The sequence below is a fragment of the Medicago truncatula genome, chromosome 4, assembly GCF_003473485.1.
Source record: "Medicago truncatula cultivar Jemalong A17 chromosome 4, MtrunA17r5.0-ANR, whole genome shotgun sequence".
Classification (NCBI taxonomy): domain Eukaryota; kingdom Viridiplantae; phylum Streptophyta; class Magnoliopsida; order Fabales; family Fabaceae; genus Medicago; species Medicago truncatula.
The window spans coordinates 25,124,475-25,149,730 of record NC_053045.1 but is presented as its reverse complement, the minus strand read 5'-3'; the positions used below and the strand labels follow the sequence as shown (position 1 = coordinate 25,149,730).

Below are 25,256 nucleotides of genomic sequence, written 5' to 3'. Positions count from 1 at the left end.
ACCAGTCTCTGTTCATGTTATTCGCCCATGAAGCTACAATTCCAACTTTAAATATAATGTCATGTGACTCTTGTTTTGTTTCTGCTGGTTGAACACTCTACTTAGTGCATGTGACTCATGTTTTGGATTTGTAATATTTGACATTGTTTCTATTTCCGTTGAATGTTTGTTATTTCGGATTGTACTTTATGAATGATGGTATTTCTCTTCCTTTAATAATAATAATAATAATAATAATAATAAAGCAATCCTTAGAGACGGATTTAGAGACGGATATGTCTAGAGACAAAAATGGAGACGGAAGTTGGAACTGATACTGTCAGAGACGGAATTTGAGACGGGAAACATCATTTCCGTGTCTAGATTTCGTCTCTGACCAACTTTTGCATGGGCTTACATGGCAAAGAAGGTCATTAAAGACGGATTTAGAGACGGATAGTGATCAGCGATAGAAAGTTCTGTCTCCAAAATCCGTCTCCACACACATCATAGTAATCCGTCTCCAAATTACAACTTTCCGTCTCAACTTCCGTCTCTGCTAGAGACGAAGCAATTCCATCTCTAAATTCCGTCGGTATATCAACTTTTTCTAGTAGTGAAACACTAGTACTGATGACGTAGAGGTAAATATACCGTCTCAGGTCCCATCTGTTCATCCTGAAGCACACATCAGTAAAAACATACAGAATGCTCTGGATTTATTTTCCAGAATTCGCGAATACGACCAACGAATGGTTGATGAAGGCTTCACGCAAGTTCTCTCAAAGTCGCAGAAGCAATCTCGTAAAAATCAAGTCATTGGCAAGCCGCATTATCAGACCCGTGCAAACGGAGGTCCTCCTCCATCTTCCCAATGATTATGTTATTTTGGAATGTCTGAGGAAACCAAAAAGTGAAGATGGATATGCAAATGTTGAGGAAGTACTCTCTGGTTTGTGTTACTCATCACAGCCTCTATGTCTCACTAATTTCTCTAGATTATTATTTGGCTAGCAATAATAGTGGAATGACATTCATGCTTACTACAATGCAAAGCAAGAAGAGATAGTCACTGCAATGATTAAAGACAATGCCGATGCAGTATTTAAAAAGATACCACAAAAATTATGCCACAAAAATTATGGATCCTTGTTTAGGCAAATATATCTATGTTTATGATGTTCCCGCTAGATTCAATGATGATTTGTTGAAAGATGCCTCTCTCTACAAAGAAATCAAAAAAAGAAGTTTTATCAAAGAAAATGATTTGCTTCAACTATGATTCTATTTGGTTAAACACGCTTCCAGTGGAGTTGCTTATGGATTTCTATCAAGACATAATTGGTCTACTCAATTATAGAGTTCCTTAATTTTTTATTTCTTTTGTTCTTTTTCTTTTCTTTTTTGAGGGTTTTGGTTTAGTCCCCCTCTTTCTTTGTACATACTTTTTTCCCCTTTTTTTATTGAATTTAGAGTTTGGCAGACATAGGACGGAGGCTTCCCGGAGTGCCAACCCAGTTGGGATGTCGGTGTTGTCTTCGGATGTCTGACTTTCTCCCTGCTTAGAAAAAAAAAAAAAAAAAAAAAAAAAGACTTTTGGTTTGTAATATTTGACAGTTGTTTCAATTTCCCTTGAATGTTTGTTATTTCGGATTGTTATGAATGATTGTCTTTCTCTTCCTTTAACAAACTTTTTTTTTTAAATTATCTATTTTAGAATCATTTAACACGGGACACTGCATACCTTATATATTGCCTTATTAGGGTTGTCCCATAAATTATTCACTTCTTACAAGCAACATGGAACATCCAAATTTAATGCATCCAAAGTTGGCAAAAACACGTGGTTTTATTATGTGGTGATTTATTCACACATTCATGTTCCTGTTCCATCCCTTTCCTGTCCCTATTGTTTTTTCTTCCTAGTCATGTCCTTTTTACACATTATTCCCTATTCACACTTAGAAACAAATGTTATATCTATCTCCTTTGTTATCAAATATAATCTTCTCTATTAACTGCCTCCCACATTTCCTATTATAAGTATATGTTTTTTTAGATGCATTATACTTGTGATTATAAGATAGAACTTTTTCTGATTTAATGATTTTTATAGCGTTTAAACCGATGTTTCGAAAACCAAATCAAATTAGTAAAGGAAAGTTCAAAGTTTAATCGGTTTAAACCATTTTAGCTTAGAGCACTACTATTAAGTGCAAAGGAATTTATAGTGAAAAATCACGAATGCTGATGTGCTAAATAATGGTAGATTATAAATTCCGAAATTGGTTGATTAAAAGAGACGGTTGTGCTGTAAGTTTTGTAAAAGTAGTGAAAAACGTATCTCCAGAAAGTTGACTTTTTAGGTTCATTCATTAAATAATGTATGTGGTTTATATATATATATATATATATAGACTACATACATCATTTATTGAATGAATCTAAAAATTACACTTTTACTTATAATATTGATCGGAGGGAGTACTCTCAAGAGCTTATAAACAATCGTCGATTTAATTTGATGGCAAACCAGTTTTAAAAATATTTATTTAAACACATCTAATACATCAAAATTGTCACAAGGGACATGATAAACATAAAATTCCATTTGTTTGATAGACCCTACAACCCCCTCCTTAATGCAAAGGTAAAATCAATTAATAATACTAACCATATCTATTTAGATTTAGGATCTTGTCTACTATACTATTAATAAACCTTGACCATAGCTATTTAATATCTTGATGAAAACAAAACATCATGGATTGTCGTTGACCAACTGTATAGCCAACATAACAGCCTTTGTATTCATGTTGCAATCAACTCCAATTATGTTAGCCCCAAACATCAATATCCCTGAAATGATAATCTGAAATCATTAATAAGAAAATGAAAACAAAAAGATAATTAAATACTCAACAGACATGGATCAAACGCCGCCATAATGTTCTATCGTATACTTGATCACAAGTCAAGTCCAAACTTATCCCGATATATTTAATTGTCAATATATAATATCTCTTGTAATTTAAAAAGCAACCAAATAAAATCTTTGTTTCTTAATGAAAGATTTTTCTTATCTTCATTCTCATCAAATAGTTATTGGTATTACCTTTATTCAGCAACTTCTCATTGTAAGATCCATATTTTCCTAGTTTTGGCTAGTACCGGATAGGCAATCATGATTACATATTTCCTTTAAATTACAACTTTTCATAAAAGGGCAACCCGGTAAACTAAAGCTCCCGCGTACGCAGGGTCCGGGAAGGGGTCCCACCATTATTGGTGTATTGTACGCAGCCTTACCCTGATTTGTACACAAGAGGCTGTTTCTAGGACTTGAACCCGTGACCTTTAAGTCACATGACAACAACTTTACCAGTTGCGCCAAGGTTACCCTCAGATTACAACTTTTCATAAATTGAAAAAAATCTATAAGAGTTATAAACAATCACTGATAAGACAATCTACCTGAAGAAGAGTCATGCCTAGAAATCAAACATCACTTTTAAGGCCTGTGGAGAGTTTTTACCAAAGCAAATCAGAAGCCTTATTACTTCCTTTGGGTCAGCTGATCTATATAACTCTTTAACTTTCAATTTCAATGACTTCAATCTAAAAAAACAAGGAAGTTTACTTCTAATTGAACTTGAAGTTGGGTGAAGTAGAACCTGCACAAACATAGTGTATTAGACATATTCCAAAGAGGCAATAGTGCTATACCGTAGCTATAGCACTATGCCGTAGCAGAATTTTGACAAGTCACCATTGTTCAAGATAAACAAGTGCTTACCTCAAGGGTACTTGAAGAAAGTGTCAATATCTTAACATAATTAGCGATCGCTTCCAGCCAATTAATTAGGCCTGAAATACCATATTTAAGACCTGGTGCAACATCGATATTTACTTCTTCAAGAACAGAAAGGTCGCATGCAGAGAATTGATGAACGAGACCACGAAAGAGAGAGATAGAATTAAGGTTTGGAGTAGAAAGCACAACTTTGTAACGTTCCGGAGGGGTACAACCTATGCACAAACTAGATAGCTTGGAATTAGATATGCAGAGGACAGTTGCATTGTGTTGTAGAGACCAACAGTTAAGGACCAAAGTGCTTAACATCTTAAAATTTGAAAAGGGTTCCACAATGCCATTGTCATTTGCAACAAAAGTGGCAGAGATAAGATGCAAGCTTTTCAAAGCAGGCAATTCCAAGGAAGTTGGAATTTTCATCATCCAAGGGACACCCCAAAATAAAAGCTTTAGATGTGTCAAAGATTTGCAAGAAAAGATGCTAGGGCGCAAAGTGTAACCGGGTTTGAAATTCAAATAAAGTTCAAGTGTGAAATTCTCGACATTATGTGACATAGCATATTTCATGACCGCGTCCACAAGTTTAGGTTCAACGCCTCTTTCATTTCTTAAAACAATATCTTGTAAAGAAATTGATTTGTCACGATGAGACAGAACTGAAAACACAAATTGATTATAATTGGGTAAGCCACGAGCGAATACTGAATTATTCAATGCAAGAGTAGTGACTCTTCGCCAAAGTGTCTTCCATCTAGTAGACAATACACAAGTTTGAACAACTTGTTTTGTGTCCATAAACTTCATTATATTGAGCAAAACAGAATCACACAAGTCACTAAGCCGGTCTTTTTCTCTTTCTTTTTTATCTCTTTTACTCTTCATCCTTTGCTTCGACTATCCCTAATCTTCCTTTTCTTTCCTTTACACCCAACCTAAGAAATATATATATATATATATATATATATATATATATATATATATATATATCAAAAGGTATAAGTGAGATGCCAAAAGACGACCTTTGTGAAAGTGAAATCCAAAACAAAATTCCATATTTTATTTGCAATAATAAAATACAAAAATTAGACTTGAGTGGTTTGGACATGTAAAAAAATATATGTGGATTCAGTAATAAGATGGGTAGATCAAATAAAGAGAATCAAATCACTAGAAATAGAGAAAGATCTAAGGAAATTAAAAGACAAATTATTAAGAAGATTTAAAAGATCAATGGAATAAGCCTTGTTTGTTGTTGAATAAATTACAAAAACTAGGGTTTGAAATCACCTCTTGTTAGAAAATTTAACCAGATTTCTTAAAAAAAAAAAAAAAGAAGTAAAGTTAACCAGATAATGGCATGAGAAGAACTAGGGTTTGAAATCACCTCTTGATAGAAAAATTAACCAGCTATTGACATGAGAAAAACTAGGGTTTGAAATCACCTCTTGGTAGAAAAGTTAACGAGATATTGAAATGAGAAAAACTAGGGTTTGAAATTACCTCTTGCTAGAGAAGAACCAGATTTTTTTTCTTCAAGTTCGCTGCTTAACGTGTCTTAGAATCTCGTTGACGGTGACGAGTGAAAGAGCTATGTAAGTTGCTAATATCTTCTTATATATTAAAGTTAACCGTAAGTCCTAATTTTCACCAAAACCCTATTGCATAATACTGTTTTAACCCTAACTAGACCATTGACCCGTGCTAACGCACGTGTCATTTAAAAAAGATAATATTCACTGAAAAAATAAGACATTGTAGTTCGCGTGAATCTAAAAATTGTCGTGAATCAAAGCAAAATATCAATACCAAAGACTTTGTTATTGTTCCATAATTCTAGTACGTAGTTCCTGTTACTTTAAAATAACATATAATTTTGAAAGGGAAATTGAAGTTCGTTGACATGCAAATAGTTTCAATAAGTAAGAAAATGAATAGTACACAAAAAAGTCCTACACATTACGGAAAACTTCTCTGTAGACCACATTTGATGCATCGTCGTCGTCGTCGTCATTAATCAATATTTTTAAACCACCCCTCGAAGTAACCCGTGATATTGCGACGTACAACTGTCCATGTGAAAAAATAGGAGACGGTAGGTAGACACCAACATGTTCTAGCGACCGACCTTGACTCTTGTTAATAGTCATTGCAAATGAGACAGATATCGGAAACCGCCTTCGTTTAAATTTGAAAGGAATTCTATTATCAGATGGTGTTAGCGATAACCTTGAAATCAACACCTTCTCACCGATATTAGAACCTGATATTACCCGTCCTTCGAGCACAAATTTTCCTATCTTTGTAATGATCAATCTCGTACCGTTACATAAGCCCAAACTTTGATCCATGTTCCTGAGTAACATGACAGGTGCTCCTACTTTCAGTCGCAACCGATGATTTGGCAATCCAGACGCCACAATGGTGTTGAGGAATTCAGGAGTGTGGATGTCATCTACTGCGTCACCATCTATGTTTTTATGATAAGGTGTATCGTAACTCAAATATATTTTTTCTTCACCAGGAATCAAGTCTAACACATAATCATTAACCTGTTCAACAATGGTATTCTTTGGCGCCAAATGTGAGCAACTCGCACACTCATCTTGAGATTCTTTCTTCCTCCAGAAACAGCTGAGATTGGAGTGTATTTGGAAGACATCATTGGCTTGTTTTTTCCTTTCCAAGAAAGAGGATGCTTATTTAGATTGAGATGGTTTGGCTAATAGGTTATGATATATTTATAGGGAAAAAGGTGCAATACGTGTTAGTAGGATATGTCGGTTGAGCAATAAAGAGTATTAGTTATCAGGATAAGCACAATATAGTGGAACAAAATTAGGAAGTGGCCAACATTTTAGGATAAAGATTAATATGAATAAATGAAATTAATATTGTTGATGGGGCACTTTGTTTTACTTAAGAATTGGCATGTAAATAGGGAGGGGGCGCAGAACAAAGGGATGTAGTTGAAGTGGAATAAAATTATGCCCAACATTTTTGGATAAAGATTAATATGAATAAAATGAAATTAATATTTTTGATGGGACATTTTTTTTTACTTAAGAATTACCATAGTTGACTCGCCAAAACATATTTTAGAGATGTGGATGAAATCTCTTAGTTACTTGAATGAGAGAAATTAGGATTAGGATTTTAGTTTGTTTCCACCCAAAACATATTTTAGAGATGTGGATGAAATCTTTAGTAGTTACTTGAATGAGAGGAATTAGGATTTTTAGTTTGTTTCCACCCAAAACATATTTTAGAGATGTGGATGAAATCCCCTAATTATTTGGATGAGAGAAATAAGGATTTTAGTTTGTTTGCACCAAAAAGTTAATTTAGAGATGTGGATGAAATCTCTTAGTTACTTGAATGTGAGAAATTAGGATTAGGATTTTAGTTTGTTTCCACCCAAAACATATTTTAGAGATGTGGATGAAATCCCCTACTTATTTGAATGAGAGAAATAAGGATTTTAGTTTGTTTCCACCAAAAAGTTACTTTAGAGATGTGGATGAAATCTCTTGGTTACTTGAATGAAAGAAATTAGGATTAGGATTTTAGTTTATTTCCACCTAAAAAATATTTTAGAGATGTGGATGAAATCTTTTGTAGTTACTTGAATGAGAGAAATAAGGATTTTAGTTTGTTTCCACCCAAAACGTATTTTAGAGAATAGGATTAGTAATTGTTAGTAATAATGTTACTAAAAGTGTCACCAAAAGGTAGTAATTGTTACTAATAATGTTACTAAAAGCTATGCTACTAAAATGCTTCAGTAACACAACTATGCTACTAAATTGATTCAGAAACACAAAAACATACACACACATATAAGTTTCCCTTGTTATCAAAATTCACGTTACTAAATTGTTTGAGCAGCACAAACACAAATATATAAATCAAAAACCAAAGCAAGCAAGGCTAAATTATTTATGAAATTCAAGGGACATTTGCTAAATTCAAAGACAAAAAAATAGATGCTTCCAAAACTCTAAGAAACTAAAACTTAAAATTCAAAGTGGAAAGGTGTTGCACAATTTATCTAAACATGGACTAATTGTAAATAACATCAAGGTAGATGGTATCATGTGACCCAACCATCGGAGCACCCCCTCATATCTTCACACCTTCACGGAGCCTGCGAGCTTCCACAAACCTATTCCAACGCCGTCCTATCTTGAAGTTTTCATAAGGAAAAGTTGCAAAAGTTAGCTCACAAACCCATCTGTTACCGCAATCATCGATAATATTCACAGTTGTTAAGAGTGTATCAAGCATCTACGGAACATTGCCGGTGTAAAGTAGAATCTGCAAAATTAGAAATCCATGTAACTTATATCAACTAAACGGAAAAGGAACAAAAGAAGTTAAGGTGGACACGAAAAGTGTATCATACCATGCAACCTTTAGTAACATCATACTCAGTTAATTTTTTTCGAAATCAAGAACCATGTCAGTGATATTGTGACGATAAGCGAGAAGAGATGTTATTGGGGGGAGAGAGTCATCGAAAGTTGCTTGCAAATTCATCTTGTCAAGAAGGAAATGGATAGGGGGATCAAAAACCGAGTAGGGGATAATCTTGTGAAACTATCAGTCAATATTGCATAGCGCCCAATTTGATCTCCGAAATCACCGCCAAACATGTTTGGCAAGCATACTACTCCCTAAAAAATAACAAACAAAAACATCACAAACGTTGATAAAATAGAATGCAAATAATGTAGAATATGTATATTTCGCAAAAAACACATACAACATCAATGTCATATTCAACGATATATGATCTGTATTTCAGTCTCAGCTTGTTGATTGTTTTGTCAAGATCGGAAAGAGGGTTTTTCACCAACGGACCTACAAAAGATTGAAAGGGATTGAAAGGTATGGAAGCCATGTTGATTAAGAAATTTTGGTTTAAGAGAAAGGTATGGTTTTAAAAAGAGATTTCGGTTTAGGAGAAAGGATTAAAATATATTGGTGAGGGTTTGGAGGAGGGGAGTTAGGAAATATGGTTTATGGAAATCAATTAGATAGGTAGAAATTTCGGTTTAAGAGAAAGGTATGGTTTTAAAAAGAGATTTCGGTTTAGAAGAAAAGATTAAAATATATTGGTGAGGGTTTGGAGGAGGGGAGTTAGGAGATATGGTTTATGAAAATCAATTAGATAGGTTTTAGGAGGAGTGAAGTTAGGAAATCATGGTTAGGGTTTGGAGGAGGGGAATTAGGAAATATGGTTAGGTTTTGAAGGAGGGAAAAGTTGCTAAAATATTAGGTTAAAATTAGGGCAACAAAGCTTTGTTTAGGAATAAGAAGAAGAAGATGGTCACACCTAATCTTCTTATCTTCTTGTATATTAAAGTTAACCTGTAAGCCCTAATTTTAACCTAAACCCTATTGCATAATTTAACTATTTTAACCCTGACACCTAATCTCCTATTTTCATGAACAACCCTAATGCTCACACCTAATCTCATATTTTCATGAACAAAGCAAATCAGCATCGCTTTATTTCCCCTATTTCTTCAAAACAAATCCCCCTATTTCTTCAACAAAACAAATCGCCCTATTGGAATAAAAGGGTTTTGAAAGATTATAGCAACATTTTTTTTTTTTAATATTACACTTTTAATCTAAATTAGAACTGAACTCTCTTTGTTAAATATCTACCACAAAATGCACCTGAATTTTGCAATCTATATAAACAGATGGAAGAAACATTTCAATAAACAGTTAAAGGGTATCATTTACGGTAAAGGCCAAATATTCGATAAAAGGAAAATTATTTAAATAAAACATTTTACATGTTGAGGTTAAGAATGAGCTATTTTTAGGTACATAATATAACATTAACATATAATTTTTACAAAAGAATGAAGTAACATTTTGTCAAAAAAAAAAAAAATGAAGTAACATACCAATTATATAACATTGACATATAATTTTAACAAAAGAATGAAGTAACACACAATTGATAAAAATTAATATTTTTAAGGTGAATAAGTGTGGTGTCTGAGGTTCGAATTCCAACATCTGCATATATTTGGGACCACATATTTCATTCTCTTTGATATGCATTGAGATTTGTTTTTGTCTACTACATCTACAATGTATATGACCCGTGCGGCAGCACGGGTGGAAAGTCTAGTTAAAATTATTTTCCCAATTAGATGCTGTTTTTTTTAAAGGAATAACTGTTAACCCCTCTCGCTATACTTAACCTAATCATTTTTTTATAAATGTTAACCCGTCTTGCTATACTTAACCTATTTTATTTCTTAAAGTTAACCCAAACGCAAAATTTTGCCCTAGATTTAACCTAACTTTTTTGCTTAATTTTAATGTATTAACCCTATTTAATTAACCTTGTTTAATTTAATCAAAATATTAACGTTAATTGTTAGGGAAATCAAAATAAACAAATCATTCCTAATTTGGTGCAACTCTCATAATATCATCCAAACTAGTTAATTGCTTTCCAAATAGTGATGCAATATGTATCCTAATTCCTAACACAAATTATGCACATAAAATACAGAATAATGCAATATGTATTTTTAATTTGTGCGTAAAAAAATTCAAAGCATGTTTGTGCATAAAAAAAGCAGACCTTGACTAAGTTTATAAATTCAACAATTGGCCTAACCTGAGACAGATTGGAAAAATCGTTGTACGAAGTACATTAAGAAGAAGCCGAACTCTAACTTAAGTTCTGACTGATGTTTTGACTCTGAGCTTTAGAAGTGTTAACGTCACGAGAACAATTCAAGAAATATGGTCAAAAAACAATCAAATCAGATTGTGAAATAATAATTTACTCTAACACTGTATTGTGAAATCATAATGCAAACTTACTAAGTCTTAAACTTCTCAACAACCGGATAATGTAGGTTGATGAGCAGCCTCGAACCTGAACAATTGTTACATATCTTTGGGTTGCCATTGACTACAAAATGGAAGCAAAGAACTCAAGGTAAATAGATGGTAAATGATAAAGCTACAGAATATTTTTCCCATAGTGTTACATCAACTATATTCTCACTGCATAATAAGGAAAGACATCTTTCAGGTCATTATCAAACTTATACAAAATCATATCATCTTATGCTGACAAATTAGAAAATAATATCTTTTATCTTTCAACACAATGTTCGTACACAGTTTCTTTCTAGTCTCAATTGGCATTGTTTTGACAATCTCATGAAGAAGTCCGATGATTTCTTAAAAAAAATTACTATTATAAATGTTGGAATTTATATTATATGATATTATATTTGTTGGTGTCATGGAAACATATATGTTTAGTATTTTTGAATAAGAAAAAGATATGCATAATTTGTTACAATATAAAGGTGCAATATATATATATATATATATGAGTCAGGATTCGTTGACACCAGGTGTCAACGGATTCGTTGACACCAGGTGTCAACGGATTCGTTGACACCAAATCTCAACCGTCAATCTATTTTAATCAAAGGCTAGTAATATTCTCTAAATTGACTCACGCTAATGTATCCTTACTTAATTACTTTTGATGGCCATTTAAAATCACAATGATGTTTGTTCAACAAAAAAATAAATCATACTGATGCTCAATTGTTTTTTCTGGACAATGCGCTGCTCTCCACCACCTCCACTCCTTGATTTATTTCTCATATAGATTGCAACGTATACAAATAATTTATCTATTATTCATGTAATCGATTGGAATTAAAGGAAGCTAATGAATTCATGGTATTTTCGATGGTTTCACTTTGATTGGTGGAATTTTAGGTTTGAAAATTGACTTTTGAAATTCAGATATGTGAGAAGCAAAGATTGCTTTTAATTGTGTTCTTGAGTTCTTTAAATTCAGACAAAAAAATTGTTTTTTAAATTGAGTTCTTGAGTTTCACCACTTTTAGTTGTGTTCTTGAAATTCGGACGGAAGAATTATTCTTGAAATTAAGTTATTCAATTTTTAAATTTCTTTGATTGGTGAAATTAACATGAAAATTGTGTTTCTATATTTTGGATGGGTTTGCATTGATCGATATTGAATGGGTTGGTTATTTGATGTGTGTTGGAGAAGATGAAGCAGAAGATCAGGTGAGATAAGGAAAAAAAAGATACACAAGTTAATTGAACCAATAATTATGGACCATTGGATTAGACAAAATTGATGGTTGAGATTTGGTGTCAACGAATTCGTTGACGTGCACAAGAAAATTGTGTCGACACTTACACGAAATCTCACTTATAGGATTCCGTGGTGAAAGACACAATTTTTCCCGAAGAATTCGCTTGGATCCATCCCTAATATCATGAAAAATGGATACAAATTGTTGAAATTTAGGACTCCTACGTAGTATCGCCAATAGGTCTAAAAAAGTATCTAAAAATATTAAATTTAGATATTCATGTCCTGTCCGGGTAAGTAACAATTGTATTATATATGGTTGGAATTGCTTCAATTTTGAGAGAGTTGAAAAAACACTATTTCTTTGATAGTTTCTATACATCGGCCCTTTTTCAAAGCATTTTGTTAAACAAGGACTGTGTTTTTTTCTCTTTTTGGATCGTAAATATTTCTCAGAATCTTTTGTTAAACAAGGACTGTGTTTTTTTCTCTTTTCGGATCGTAAATATTTCCCAGAAAAATCTTTCTCAGAATATTGAGTATGAATCCAATATCGATTATAAAACAAATACATCATCTGTGACTTTAATTTGAGATACTCATGGTTCTTCCCTTCTGAATCATCAATTCTAGTAAGAACATACTTAAGAAAATCATAATTACAGGACCTTACCGCATATTGATTATTAAAGAATCGAAGTCGATGTGCTTTTAAAAAAGAGGATATCAATGAACTTCTATGAAATGGTTTCAGCAGATTCCGCCAATTCTCTTGATCGTGAGATATCATTGAGAAATCCATGTTATAAAAAGATTTCCTGCGCTTCTTCTTCTCTTCTTCTTTTTTTTTGCTTCTTTCTAGTATGGAATGATATCCAATTTTCTCTCTTATTGAACAAAAATGGTGATATTTTTCCTTCATTGAAGGATAATTTTGATTTTTTAGAAGTATAAAAGTCATCCAATAAGAAGGGTTTCCTTTTTTTCAAATGAACGATTTGAAGACCTATTGATTCTAACAACTGATTCCCGAGTGGATCATTCGGACGTTTCAATTCATACACGTGGATCTCGGACCTATGAACAGGGATATTACCGAAACTCACAAAGAAAAAAGGAAGTGAGTTAGACAAAAATGGAAGAAACTTGGACAAAAAGAAATAAAGTGACTTAGACAAAAATGGAAGAAACTTGGACAAAAAGAAATAAAGTGACTTAGACAAATCTTTTTTGTCAATAACCTCAGACCAATCAATAACCTCAGACCAATCAATCGAATATGCATTCATATGTAATCGATCGAACACTACTTGAAATCGATTGAACACTACTTGAAAACGGCTATTCTGCTCAGAAATGAAAAAGTCCAATTGTTCCTGGAAATTCTTACTCCCATTGGACCATTTGTGTTTATATGCATTTGGATCCTTATTCATAGATCTCTCGGTTTGATAAATCAAAATAAGAGGCCATTTCTTATGGTTTTTTTTCCAATTTGAGAAATGTTGGTTGATCGTGTATTTCCTTGTAGGTCTATGATTAAAAATATTTTTTCCTATTTGATACCTTTGAATTCCATATTCCGAGTTGCGATGGAATCGATTCCATAGGTTTTTTATGTATCCATAGGTATTGTTTGGATAAAAAGATTCATTCTCTTCGTAAAAAAGAGGAGGTAGAACCAATAAAGATTTCTTTTTTGATTCATCCCTGGAGTTGACCTCATTTACGAACTTTTGTTTTTGATCCAATCCGGACGAATGAATAGAAAAAGAAAATCCCTTATGATACACTAGATCCGGCTTAGTTATTGATAGATTGAATAGATTTGCCATTTCTTGAAATCTCTCTTCTGATTCAAAATCATGGTGTAACAAGTATCCTGCCCTATTCCGGTCATGGAATAGATCAAATAACCCAAAAAGTCTATTTTTGTTCAAGAATGAATCGGAACTATAAAGCTCATCTTTCGCAACCCCATCACATCCTGGATCGGATGAAATAGGATGAATTGAGACAGTATTTTGTAAATACATATGTATCTTGACTATATTAGCTATTTCTTTATTTTCCGATTGCCTCAAAAGAACAAAAGAAACATCTTCTTCTTTCTTAAATAACCTCTCAGTAGGATTCAAATCCAGCTGAAGTTCTGACCATCTGTCATATAAAAAAGACCGGCCGGCTCTTGTAGGATTCCCAACAAATTCTTTGATTTCTTTTGGAAACAAATGATTATTCATCCGCGTATGATATTTCGAATCCTCATCCCTATCAGAGATCTTTTTTCGATACAGGAGCGGAACAATCAACTTACTATACCAATTGATATTGAACGAATCTTTTGAGTCGTCCATTGTATCATTGCTCGGTCCAACGGAATTCATTGATATAGGAAGAAGCCCTGTCAAATAGACATTTTTTCTTTCGATCATCTTTCGGTTGTTAATACGATAGATAAGGATCCCTACTACAAAAAATACTACATTCTTGATCGTGAAATATCGATTGCCTTTGCGTGAAAGTACGATACTCCAAATTCGGAAGTCTAAGAGTTTTATCAAACTCTCTTGGTGAAAAATAATGTGAATAAAAGATACCACTGAATTGAATTCAGTCCACGAATCTAAGAAATAGTGAGAATTCTTGCTCTCTCTAAATATCTCTCTCAATTCTAAAATCCAAAATTTGAACAGATGTTCCTTCATATTAAGTAAGACTCCTATATATATTAAAATATTAAAAATGAATTGTTGATTGGTGTTATATTAAAAATGAATTGTTGATTATATAAAAATGAATTGTTGATTATATATTGAATTGATTTATCCAAAAGATTTCACTTCAATTGATTTTGGTTATTCATGAGGTACTAGGATTCCCACGAAGCATCCATGGCTGAATGGTTAAAGCGCCCAACTCATAATTGGCGAAGTCGTAGGTTCAATTCCTACTGGATGCACGCCAATAGAACCCTACCTCCCATAAAGTCGATTTTTGTTCAAGAATGAATCAATCCGAACTGTTTGACTTAAATAACTTAACTAATTTCTTGATTTACATCATTTTAAATTTACGTTCAATTTACGTAATTTATTTATTTAACTAATTTCTTGATTTCCATCATTTTGAATTTACGTAATTTATTTACTTAAATAAAAAAAATTTGATCTGTATCTGTAGTGGACCTATTAGCTTAGTATGATTTGAATCGAGACGAAGTTCTGACCATCTGTCAGAGAAAAAAAGACCGATTGGCTCTGTATCAATGGAATCTCATCATCCATTATAACGAATTGGTGTGGTAAATTCAAATTTAAATATATGAACAGTAAATAAAACTAGTATTCGTATTGAGACTAGAACTCATAGGGAAGAAAATAGATTTATGAATGGAATAAAATATGCAATATTTACAGACAAAAGTATTCGGTTATTGGGAAAAAATCAATATACTTTTAATGTCGAATCAGGATCAACTAGGACAGAAATAAAACATTGGGTCGAACTCTTTTTTGGTGTCAAGGTAATAGCTATGAATAGTCATCGACTCCCAATAAATGGTAGAAGAATGCGACCTATTATGGGACATAGACCGCATTACAAACGTATGATCATTACGCTTCAACCGGGTTATTCTATTCTACCTCTTAGAAAAGAACTTAAATAAAAATACACTTAATAGCATGGCGATACATTTATACAAAACTTCTATCCCGAGCACCCGCACACGAAATCGTTTGATTTATGGACAGCATCATTGTGGTAAAGGCCGTAATGCCAGAGGAATCATTACCGCAGGGCATAGAGGGGGAGGTCATAAGCGTCTATACCGTAAAATTGATTTTCGACGTAATGAAAAAGACATATATGGTCGAATCGTAACTATCGAATACGACCCTAATAGAAATGCACACATTTGTCTCATACACTATGGGGATGGTGAGAAAAGATATATTTTACACCCCAGAGGGGCTATAATTGGAGATACCATTGTTTATGGTACAGAAGTTCCTATAAAAATGGGAAATGCCCTACCTTTGAGTGCGGTTTGAACTATTGATTTACGTAATTGGAAGTAACCAATTAGGTTTACGGCGAAACCTATCAATCGATCACGGATCCAATTTGAGTACCTCTACAGGATAGACTTCAACAGAAAACTGAAGAGTAACGGCAGCAAGTGATTGAGTTCAGTAGTTTCTCATATAAAATTATTGACCCTAAAGATATAGTAATATGGAGAAGACAAAATTGTTTCAAGCACCGACAGAACACGAAGCTCTCCTTGTTTCGTTTCAAAAGGGGGAAGACACGGGTTATTCACATTTCATTTGATGGTCAGAGGCAAATTGAAAGCTAAGCAGTGGTAATTCTAAAGATTCCCCCGGGAAAAATAGAAATGTCTCCTACGTTACCTGTACTATGTGTAAGTAGCAACGTAATTTCATAGAGTCATTCGGTCTGAATGCTACATGAAGAACATAAGCCAGATGAAGGAACAGAAAGACCTAGGATGTAGAATATCATAACATGACTGATTTGGCAGATTTAGATTCCTATATTATATACCCACTCATGTGGTACTTCGTTATGTCATAATATAAGAATTATACAATATATATATATAAGATCCAGCTGTATAGATATCATAATCTACATCCAGAAAGCCGTATGCTTTGGAAGAAGCTTGTACAGTTTGGGAAGGGGTTTTGATTGATCAAAAAGAAGAATCTACTTCAACCGATATGCCCTTAGGCACGGCCATACATAACATAGAAATAACACTTGGAAAGGGTGGACAATTAGCTAGAGCGGCTGGTGCTGTAGCGAAACTGATTGCAAAAGAGGGGAAATCGGCAACATTAAAATTACCTTCTGGAGAGGTCCGTTTGATATCAAAAAACTGCTCAGCAACAGTAGGACAAGTAGGGATCCTGGTGTCAACGGATCCTCTCTCTATATATATATATATATATATATATATTTGGATCTGAAATGGTTTTCTTTATGGGATTTTCAATCACGAAAGTGTGCAGGAAGGTGGGAGCGGTGGGTTTCCGACTGGGAACAGATGGTGGAGGGTGGCGACGGCGTGCTTTGTGCCGGCGAAGGTTGGCGACGCCGGAAAACATCGTTGATGATGAGGGAAGAAGAAGCGACATTCAGAATGAAGAAGAGAAGAGTTAAAGCTGTGAGAGAGTGAAAGATCTGAAAATATAAACGTGTTCAGTGAGAATGAAATAAAAAAAAAGAAGGTGATAGTCCACATAATGTATTTATTGGTACATTAAATCTAAGCCCTCCATTTTAATCTGAAGGGCAAATAATGTATTCTCACATTCTCACATACGGAAGTCATTCTCACTAGATACATCCTCTCTCTCTCTCTCTCTCTCTCTCTCTCTCTCTCTCTCTCTCTCTCTCTCTCTCTCTATATATATATATATATATATATATATATAAGTATAATTTTTTTAGACATCTAGTCATTTTTTGAAGAAAAGACATCTACAATTTTACTTTTAATTAAAATCAAAATTTTATAAAAAAAATCATACGCATTATGCAACGCCAAAAAAATTATACGCAGTAGCGTAACAAAAAACCAGACACACATAAAGTATTACTCTAAACACTAATATGTGTGTGTGTGTGTGTATTTGTGAGGTTGAAGAAAGAAAATAAAAATATTTGGTATCATAAAATAACAGCGTGAATAAAAATATTTGTGACATTGTGATGATTAAACGATATTGAAATTAAATATATAAATGATAAAAAGATAATAAAATTAAATGGGACCTCCTTACAAAAATTAAATGCAACGGTTCAAAAAAAATTAAATGGAATAAAAAAACGTATTGAAATATAATATTAAAAATTAAAAGAAAAGGTTCCCAACGTGAATTGAAGAGAGATACTTGTGAAATAAATTGTCGAGAAGTAGTTTTTTGAAGTAACATTCAACAACTTTTGGCCAAAGCTCATTCCATTCAATTTTATGCATTAATAAAAGTACATTTTTTAGTAAGTACTTAATTAATATTGTATTTGGCCTAACTTCTCCTTTAAAATGTAGAGAAGTTGAAAAAAAAAAACGGGTCAAACGGTATCTTATTCGCCTACAACGGCAGTGTAGAACCAACTGAATTTGGGAGGAAAAATTGGAAAATAGTTAAAAGTTTTTAAAATATAAAAATTAGAAAATAGTTAAAAAAATTGGTGAGGTAGCATTCAACTAAGCAACACTAAAAAAATTATATGCATTAGCGTAACAAAAAAAAAACAGACAGACGGACATAAAATATTACTCTAAACGTTAATGTGTGTGTGTATTCGTGAGGTTGAAGAACGGAAATAAAAATATTTGGAATCATTAAATGACAGGAGTGAGTTTCCAAGCGTGAGTTGAAAAGATGTGTTTATGAAATAAAGTTAAATGGAAGAAAAAACATATTGAAATATAATATTAAAAAATAAAGAAAAGTTTCCCAGCGTGGGTTGAAAAGAGTTGTTTGTTAAATAAATTGTCGAGAAGTAGTTTTTTAAAGTAACATTCAACAGCTTCTGGTCAAAGCTCATTCCATTCAATTTTATGCGTTCAAAAAAAGTTATTTTTTTAGTCAGTACTTAATTGATATTGTGTTTGGCCTAACTTTTCCTTAAAAATGTTGAGAAGTTTGAATAAAGTCGGGTCAAACGATACTTTAATCTCCCACAACGGCAATGTAGAAGCAACTGAATTTGGGAGGAAAAATTGAAAAATAGTTAAAAATATAAAAATTGGAAAATAATTAAAAGTTATTTAAAATATAAAAATTAGAAAATAATTAAAAAAAAATTTGGTTAGGGGCAAAAATGGAAATTCACAGGCCATTGTTAAAAAAAAAACTCAACCAATTAATAGATTACCAAATAGCCCCTTATAAGGGCAAAATTGTAAATTCAAGGGACATGGATTTTCTTATTAGTACTAGTTACAAACCCATGCTTCGCACGGGTTGAATAACGTATCTTGTAAAAAAATTGTTCCAAAAATATTTATGAAAGCTCTACCAAGTCTTGATTCATGAAAAGAGGATATACCTTGTTCATGAAACCAGGAAAACATGATAATAATTAAGTTGCAACTAATTGGAACCAATGTAGGGTAAAGGGCATAGAAATAAATTTGAACTTCATTGAGTTTCTTTTTATTTTTTAAACATTTCACTTATCACCTATAGAAGTTGAGATTTGATTAGATATGATTTTTGATAATGTTTTTTGTATAATTAACCTCAACTTTCTTACAATATTATTAGTGCAATTTATCTCTGTATAAACTTCCTAACTCAACTCCTCTAGAAGCTCTATGAACATGTAAGTCAAACATTTATTTATAAAAAAAAAAAAAATTGATTAGTATCAGACGGCCAAAGGACTAAAGTTTAAAATAGTAATTTTACCACCATGACAATGATAATTTTTTTTCAATCAAAGAATGGTACCACCATTCTTATTCCTCAACTATACCATCAATTATACCACAAACAATAAACGTATCACTCACCCTAACTTCCTTCAGTTCTTCAATAGACTTCTTTGGATGGAGATGCAAGAAATCTTAATCTATCGATGGTTTACCCCTCAGACCAATAAGCGGCGCACAGTGGAGCTACTTCCGATTGAATTAACATCGAAACTGATACAATATGCAGACATTGAGGCGTAAACAAACGCAACACATACATATTTAATTAATGTGTATCAGAATCTAAACATATATTAAAAACCATGACAATCCAAATAAAATAACTAACCCTTTCTTAAATTCAGCAGCCCCTGATATATCTGGATTGATCATAATTCGGGTAGTATTCACTACATTTTGCAGGGATCCATTCTCTACAAAAATTCAACCAATGACAAAACTTATAAGAATATTCATACATTAAAATTTCAAAATGTTTAGAAGAAAATAGACCAAAAACACACCACTGAAAATCTTCACTTTTGTGATCTGCATATCCAGCACATGCAAACCTTCATCAACTTTGGCCATGAGTTGTTTCAAGTGATCCACATAATCTCCAAACAGAGCAATCTCACATTTCCCACTTGTGACAAAAACCAAACAGAAGTTTAAACGATGGTCCCTTCTATAAACAAAACGAAGATAAATCTTGACATGCCTCACAAAATAAGATATCAATCTGTGATCAGTTAGCTGAAGCAAAATCATCTTGGTGATCTCCCATCCTTAATATTCTCCCTTACCTCCGATATTACAGTCATTAAGCCAATGTCATCTAAACAACAAAAACGATTAAGAAAAGAAAGAGGTAATCATAACAAAAAAAAAAAAAGAACAATAACAAAAGGAAGCATAAGGAAAATAAGGAAATTAGGAAGATATGTAGATAACTCTATGAAAACAACAAACTAATCAAATAATCGTTGTCCACGGTTTGATGGTTAACCTCAACTATATTAGTCAAAGTTAATCCAAACATGGGAAGCAAGGGACCCTCAACAACACTCACTTTGATCCTCATCTGGAAAAACAACTTATAAGTATGGGTAGTTGTCCTGTACGAACCACTGCTCGGAGCAACTGAAAAATAGGACATCTTATACACCTGACCTTCAACCAACTTCTTCTGGAATATGTTGTTAACCGGTTAATTCAAATGTATGTTTACTAATGTGATTTTTTTTAGATTTCATGCGCTATATCTTATAATCGGTTAATTCTAATCTTCCGATGTTGCCAAAGACATGTCCTAAAAATGCCCTCGACGGCAATGTAGCACCTTTTTATTCTACTCTTTAAGGGGCTGACACAAAGCATTATAAAACTTTGATGCATAAAAAATGTCTCTTTCACTCTGATCAAGAGAATACGGTGCAACTATATAGTAAACATTTTAATGTTTTTCAATGATTAAAATTAGGTGTCATTGCATGAAAGTAACATTTTTGTCTTTAAATGTATACAACCTGTTTTAGCAATTTTTTTACAGAGATGTTAATTTTCATTTGTTTCAACAATGTTGATGCATTTTTTTTCATGAATATAGGTTAAGATCATAGACGAATCAATTGGGTGACATAATGCACTGATAAAGTTAATATTATCCGTCCTATGCAACCAATTATAAATAAGAGTTTAATCGTTCTTGTTCATTGGTGACTATATTCAACCTTTTTTTTTTTAAGAGGCAGAAATAGAAACCATAAATTATGATCAATCTTATGTGTTTCACATGCTAAAAAAACTTTAAAATTAAAAAAAAAATGTTCAACTTACATACATGATTTCTTTATCAGATTAGATTTTGGAAACAACCATTATTTTCTAGTTAGAGATCCTAACTAACATCTCAGAATCTAATTATATGAAAGTCAAATAACTTTGCAAGAGTCTATGACATGTTTTCAAAAAAGCAGACAAAGAAAAGGTCAATCACTCCTTCATGATGTGTGTGGCCAACTTAGTGGAAGACAATTGCGTTGGATTATAGGCATCAGATGCAATGTCATCTTGGTATTTCTCAGTGGACGAACGCTTTCCATAAGTGCAATTCCAAATCATTTTCACCACAAGCAGAGAAGGAATGTTATCACAATAAGGATAAATTTTCCATAGTTAAAATGAATATAATATTAATAATTACAATAACAAATCACAGAGAAATTCAATGTGTTTAATTATTATACCGTTGGAATGTTAAGGGAATCTGAGCACTCAGCAGAAGCATTGTTCTTCTCAAAAATGAATGTCTGGGTTGGATTATCATAAATAACATTCTACAATAATAAAATTGAAAACCAAATATAAGTGACAGAAAAAGAAACAGTCAAATCAATTATTAAAAAAAGAACAGGACAGACACAAAGAACCTCATCAAGTTGTTGCTCCTCTGGCTGAAGATGAGACTTAATTTTTTTAATGACAACAGGATCACGGGAAGAAACTAAAACGAATGATTGATGATAGTATGGTTGATGCTTGACACGTAACACAAACTCAAGGCCGAATAGTTTATATAGATGTTTTTGGTATATTTTAGGATCATCCTCACCGACCTTCATAAATAAATACAATTACATAAGTTATAATACCTATCAACCATGCGGAAAATAAGATGAAAACTAAATTAGGGATACCTCTTGCATAGTCTTCCTAAAAGTTTGGGCAGTAATACCAATAATCTGAAGACATTCACTATCCCAAAACACAAATTCAGCCTTATGACTATCATGAACAACTTGCACAACTACCTTGTGTCTGATAAAATGGATAGATTCAAAGACATATCATAAATGTGCCAAACAAAAAATACTAATCCACCACATGAAATTTTAAATATGTAACATAGTCAATGGAGCATCAACATCTTGTCCGCATGTACATCTATAGCTAGAACCATTTCACTTTAATTCCTTTGGATATTTGGTGCAACTCTTATAATACCATCCAAATTGGTCATGATTGAATTTAGTTATTTTCCCAATAGTGATGCAGTATGTATCTTAACATAAATTATGCAAATAAAATAAAGAATAAATGTATTTTTAATTTGTGCGTAAAAAAACTCAAAGCATGTTTGTGCATTAAAAAAACAGACCGTGACCAAGTCTTTTTTTTTTAAGGAACCTTGACTAAGTCTATAAATTCAGCAATTGGCCTAACTTGAGACAGATTGAAAAAATCATTGTACGAAGTACGTTGAGAATAAGTTGAACCCTGACTTACGTTATGATTGAAACTTTGACTCTGAGCTTGAAAAGTGTTAAGGTCACGACAACAATTCAAGAAATCATAATATTGTATTGTGAAATCATAATGCAAACTTACCAAGTCTTAAACTTCTAAACAATCGGGTGATGTAGGTTAATGAGAAGCCTCAAACTTGACCAATTGTTACATATATTTGGCTTGCCATTTTCTATAAAATGGAAGCAAATAACTCAAGGTAAATAGATGATACATGACAAAGCTATTGACAAAAATAATAAATTTATATCACATTGACCTCCAAGCTTGCATTGATCATGAGTCAATATTAAAACAACAGGCCATACATCCTTTCGATCAGCAAGAAAATTCATCAAAGCTACGGAGTATTTTTCCCATAGTGTTACATCAATCATATTTCCATTGCATAAGAAAAGACATCTTTCAGGTCATTATCAAACCTATACAAAATCCAATAATTTGATGCTGACAAATTAGAAAATAATACCTTTCACCTCTCAACACAATGTTCGTACACGGTTTTTTTCCAGTCCCAGTTGACGTTGTCTTGACAATCTCATGAAGAAGCCCGATAATTTATTAAAAATAATTTCATCTTATAATCGGAGAAAACACATAAATAAATTAAAGCACATAACTATACAATATAAAACGTCAATTTTGAATTTTCCATCTTGAATTTCCTTTAATGTCTTAAATACAATATACATGCAATATAACAATCTCGGGTACATAATCCACTAACAATCAGGAAAAAAAACCAAAAAAAAAAATTCTTAAAATGCAGAATCATGAAGAAAAAGAAAAGAAAAAAAAAAAGAGGAAGAAAACCACCTCTGATGAAACAAAAACTAAAACAGTGTCGAAAAATGAACTCCTCAAAATGAAATCAAAATGCAAAACAAAAGAAATAACATAATATTTGAATAGGAGAAATAATTTAAGGAGACTCAAATAAGAACATAAATAATATCAAAATAATTGATTTTTTCTTTTTCAATTATACTCTATAACAAATTTCATTATAAGAATACCATATTTTTTATGACTTTCAAAAAGATAAGAATTTATATTATTTGACATTATATTTATTACATTGTTGGTGTCCTTGAAACAGACATGTTTAGTTTTTTTGAATAAGAAAAATATATGTATAATTTATTATAATATAAAGGTGCAAAATATATATAAGTATAATTTTTTTAGGCATTTATACTTGTATTTTTAATTAAAATTAAAATTTTATAAAAATCATACGCATTATGCAACGCTAAAAAAAAAATTTATACGCATTAGTGTAACAAAAAAAAAAAAGACAGACGGACATAAAATATTACTCTAAATGTTAATGTGTGTGGATATATTTGCTAGGTTTAAGATAGGAAATAAAAATATTTGGTATCATTAAAAGACAGCGTGAATAAAAATATTTGTGAGGTTGTGATGATTAAACGATATTGAAATTAAATATACGAGTGATAAAAAGATAATAAAATTCCCTTGAAAAAAAGATAATATAATTAAATAGAACCTCCTTAAAAAATTAAATGGAACGGTTCAAAAAAAAAATGGAAGAAAAAAAACATATTGAAATATAATATTAAAAAAAAAAAAAAAAAAAAAAGGTTCCCAACATGAGTTTAAAAGAGGTTCTTGTAAAATAAATTGTCGACAAGTAGTTTTTTGAGATAGCATTCCACAACTTTTGGTCAAAGCTCATTCCATTCAATTTTATGCATTAAAAAAATACTTTTTTTAGTAAGTACTTAATTTGAGTTGTTTAATTTTGGCTCTAGTATCAAACATTTTGGCCTAACTTCTCCTTAAAAATGTAGAGAAGTTGAAAAAAAATCGGGTCAAACGGTGTCTTAATCTCCAACAACGGTAGTTTAGAAACAACTAAATTTAGGATTATTTTTATTCTTATAAAATAAATATAAAATAAAAAAGAAAATAATATAAAATAAAATATATAATAGAATAGAATATAATATATATATATATATATATATATATATATATATATATATAATGATTTTCTTCAAAAATATATATATATATAATGAGGTGAGGTTAATAAATAATTGAATTATCAAATTACCCCTCTTGAAGGCAAAAATGGTGATTCATAAAACATTAATTTTTATATTAGTATTAGTATATTAGTATTAGTAATTAGTAATAGATAGATAGATATAGATAACAACTTTTATTTTTTTTTATTTGTGCGATAGTAGTTAAATAACAAGAGATCATCATACATAATAGTCCTCCAGTGTATTGACACGGGTCAGACACTAGTGACTTATACATATCTTGAACATTAAACGATCATAACTTTGATATTAATATGAACTTAAGGTGGGCATTAGGGACCATAAACAAAATAAGAATTTTTTAGAAGGAACGTCATTCTTTTTTACTAACATAAAAATTTACTATATTTTTAGGACGAAAAAATTAATTTAACTCAAGTTTTAATGTTTTTACTTTTTGTACTATAACTCAATTTTTGTTGTTGTGTGGCAAGTGTGAGTTATATGTCTCAAATCGGATAGAAAAGTAAAGGTTGAATACCTTATAAGTAAGAG

At 31.9% G+C, this 25,256-nt stretch overlaps 2 protein-coding genes and 1 non-coding gene across 3 annotated transcripts; 2 read left to right on the top strand and 1 right to left on the bottom strand.

Moving 5' to 3' along the window:
* Window positions 1-12,664: 12,664 nt before the first annotated feature.
* LOC11444658 (protein Ycf2) lies at window positions 12,665-15,006 on the bottom strand. Its single transcript, XM_024780521.2, has one exon. The coding sequence runs from the start codon at window positions 14,624-14,626 to the stop codon at window positions 12,722-12,724; it is 1,905 nt and encodes a 634-aa protein (XP_024636289.2). The 5' UTR covers window positions 14,627-15,006; the 3' UTR covers window positions 12,665-12,721.
* TRNAM-CAU (transfer RNA methionine (anticodon CAU)) lies at window positions 14,807-14,880 on the top strand. Its single transcript has one exon. It is a non-coding gene; the product is annotated as a tRNA-Met (tRNA).
* A 459-nt stretch (window positions 15,007-15,465) lies between the features above and the next one.
* LOC120579952 (50S ribosomal protein L2, chloroplastic) lies at window positions 15,466-17,108 on the top strand. The gene is made up of 3 exons (XM_039832720.1): window positions 15,466-15,962; window positions 16,662-16,875; window positions 16,958-17,108. The coding sequence occupies exons 1-3, from the start codon at window positions 15,605-15,607 to the stop codon at window positions 17,106-17,108; spliced, it is 723 nt and encodes a 240-aa protein (XP_039688654.1). The 5' UTR covers window positions 15,466-15,604.
* Window positions 17,109-25,256: the final 8,148 nt, after the last annotated feature.